Here is a 2,863-nt window from a genome sequence, read left to right on the forward strand (position 1 = left end):
AAAAGGCTCCAACAGCACAAACATGGTCCAGAGGTCCAGTTCAATCGCTCCACTTAGCTGAGGTCAAGCCTCGCAGACAGCTAGCAGCTACAGACACCTGTGTCACCGTCCACCTGTAAGTCAAAGAGGCCACACCCCTAACAAACTGCAAACCTTAATCCACAGGTGAGTTATAAAACATTGTCCCCCTGTACAGGTGTTAGGAAGGGAGACATTATCTATAAAGACCAGTTTGTGTATCAGACTGTAAACATTTCTTTCTGCTGTTTTAACATGGGAGTCTATGGGGACTGACTCACTGCTGCCTCTGCTGGACGTCAGAGGAACTGCAGGTGTTGGCTGAAGACGTGAACAGATTGTAAATCATGAAGTCTTTGGAGCCGTGCAGCTTTATGAAGAATCTTTATTAACAAAAATAAATTAATCTGAAAGACAAACACCAAAAACTTTAAAACAAAGACTAAAATATGGAGCGAGACGATTGGTGAAGAGTGCACTTCTGTCTTTCTGAGCACTGTCTGTGTGAGCGCCCAGACCGAGTTTAGGTCCTCATGAGGAAAATGTGTGCGAGTGGTCAGTAGCAGCGCAGGAAGAAGGTGTTGCAGGCTGTTCCTCTCAGACAGTCGCAGAGCCGACCAATCCGAGGTCCGTGCTTCATCGCACACCGCTCACCCACATCACACTGATGAAGACAGAGAGAGAGGATTCAGGCTGCATCACAATGGACCGATGCAGAATCACACGTTTCCTCAGAAAAATAAAGAAACACTGAGAAACATCTGAGGGTCACGAAGCTTAAGCACTGACTGCCCACAGGTCCTGGACTCACTGTCACAACATGAGTCGAGGGTTGGTGAAGTCAGGCACTCACGGCTGCGTTTGTCCTCACAGCCTTTTAAACTTCCTCTGCTGTAGAGTCAAAACTATGATGTAGTTGTATAATTTGTATTCTGAGTTGTAATCTTTGTCAATCTATATTTTTAAAAAAGAGTTACATAACTAGCTAAAGTAAATGTAAAAAGCCTCTCTGTCCTGAGCTGAGCAGCTCTAAACTTTGGACTGTAAAACCAGTGCTCGCTGTATTTTCTCTGGACTGGGCTCCAGTTCGTCTATTATTTGTCCATCCAGGCTCTCAGCCTCTGATGGGTTTAATCATCACATCAGCCCCATCCTGCGAGATTTTACTGATCACTTTTGAAGCTCTTCAGCAGCTCAGAACTGCGAGTCAGTTCTCAGCCTCGGGTCCTTTACGTGGTCTTTTTTCATCACGACCCCTCAGAGGCGAGATTTCATGATCGTCTCTCGTCATTCATGATCCTGAATCATATCAGAACTTTTTTTATTTGGATCTGCGCTCGCTGCTTTCAGTCGAAGCACTTTGGAAACGTTCTTTCAGAAGATGCTTAAAAAAATAAATAAATAACATCGTGTCAAAGTGTTCTCACCCGCGGGATCACGCTGGCTTTTTTCTCCACAGAGAGACCGGCTGAGCTGTCAGCTTCATCCAGAAGACCCTGCAGAGCTTCAGCCTGCACACACACACACACACACTTGTAAAATGAAATATTACTAGTGTCACAGATTCATCTCTGAGACTTCATGGGGAAACTTTATAAATTTTAAAAAGTAACTTACAGAAAACAAAAACAGCAAACATTTAATAAAAAATAAAACATGAATGTTTTCTCTCCTTAAGAGATCGTGGCTCAAGAGTTGGGAGTTTGCCTTGTAATCGGAAGGTTGCCGGTTCGAGCCCCGGCTTGGACAGTCTCGGTCGTTGTGTCCTTGGGCAAGACACTCCACCCGTTGCCTACTGGTGGTGGTCAGAGGGCCCGGTGGCGCCAGTGTCCGGCAGCCTCGCCTCTGTCAGTGCGCCCCAGGGTGGCTGTGGCTACAATGTAGCTGCCATCACCAGTGTGTGAATGACTGGATATGTAAAGCGCTTTGGGGTCCTTAGGGACTAGTAAAGCGCTATATAAATACAGGCCATTTACCATTTAAATCCTCAGAAATATGAATCTCATTCAGTTTGTGTCTGCGGACTCAGTAATAGCTGTGACTTCATGTATATTTTGGTTTCAGTCTGTTTCAGTTTTACCGTCTTTAATTTATTTTTCATATTTCACTCTAAAAAAACTGCTGTTAATTATCTTTATTTTAACTGTGCTTCGTAGCACACTTTGTCTCTTGTACTAGTTAACAAAGTCAGAATCAGGTTTCTCATCACATGATATTCTACCTACAGTCAAAAACTGTATTTTATTGCTTCCTTTAGTCGGTCTTTAAATGAAGCACAAATGTCATCAGATTAAACATTTGAATCTTATTTGATTAGAAAACACAAGCAGACCTTTTCAAAATAAAAGACATACAAAGATCACGTATGAGACAGATGACTCACCAGCTCACTGGTTGTGAGTCCGAGGGTTGGGTCATCGGGCGCGGACAGCAGGTGGCTGTTGCCTGACCTTTGGCCTTGACAGAGAGATGTCAGCACAGACAGACAGACGGACAGATAGACCACGGCTCGTTTGCTCTCCATCTCCAAAAGCACCTTTAAAAACCTATAAAACAATCAGAGAATGAGTTTCTCATGTCAACTGTCACTAAAGTCACGAGAAGGTGAATAAACTCACTTTAAACTAATAAAGGTCCTCCAGGAAGGTGTCACAAACTCTTCTTCTGTGGTGTCTGGTTTCAGTCAGGTAGTTGTTTCTCTTTAGCTTTTCCTCTCCCTCTCCTTCCTCCTCATGAGTGTTGGTTTGTCTGTCTCCTCTATTTATACCTCCACCTCCTCCGCCTCTGCCTCCTCTCCGTCGCTCAGATTATTCATGTATGCAGCTTATGAGATAAACTGTGTGGA

At 44.1% G+C, this 2,863-nt stretch overlaps 1 protein-coding gene across 1 annotated transcript; it reads right to left on the reverse strand.

Moving 5' to 3' along the window:
* Positions 1-431: 431 nt before the first annotated feature.
* cart4 (cocaine- and amphetamine-regulated transcript 4) lies at positions 432-2,736 on the reverse strand. Its single transcript, XM_026157003.1, has 4 exons — positions 2,637-2,736; positions 2,402-2,564; positions 1,446-1,529; positions 432-682 (listed from the first exon to the last, which is right to left on the reverse strand). Exons 2-4 carry the CDS (start codon positions 2,540-2,542, stop codon positions 575-577), a joined length of 333 nt encoding a protein of 110 aa, XP_026012788.1. The 5' UTR covers positions 2,543-2,564; positions 2,637-2,736; the 3' UTR covers positions 432-574.
* Positions 2,737-2,863: the final 127 nt, after the last annotated feature.

This window comes from Astatotilapia calliptera, chromosome 22 (assembly GCF_900246225.1).
Source record: "Astatotilapia calliptera chromosome 22, fAstCal1.2, whole genome shotgun sequence".
Taxonomy (NCBI): Eukaryota; Metazoa; Chordata; class Actinopteri; order Cichliformes; family Cichlidae; genus Astatotilapia; species Astatotilapia calliptera.

Coding starts and splice junctions, on each gene's coding strand:
- cart4 (XM_026157003.1), bottom strand. CDS start 2,542: ATGGAGAGCAAACGAGCCGTGGTCTATCTGTCCGTCTGTCTGTCTGTG. Junction 1,530..2,401: donor GACTCACAACCAGTGAGCTG/GTGAGTCATCTG, acceptor GTGTGTGTGCAG/GCTGAAGCTCTGCAGGGTCT. Junction 683..1,445: donor AAGCCAGCGTGATCCCGCGG/GTGAGAACACTT, acceptor TGTCTTCATCAG/TGTGATGTGGGTGAGCGGTG.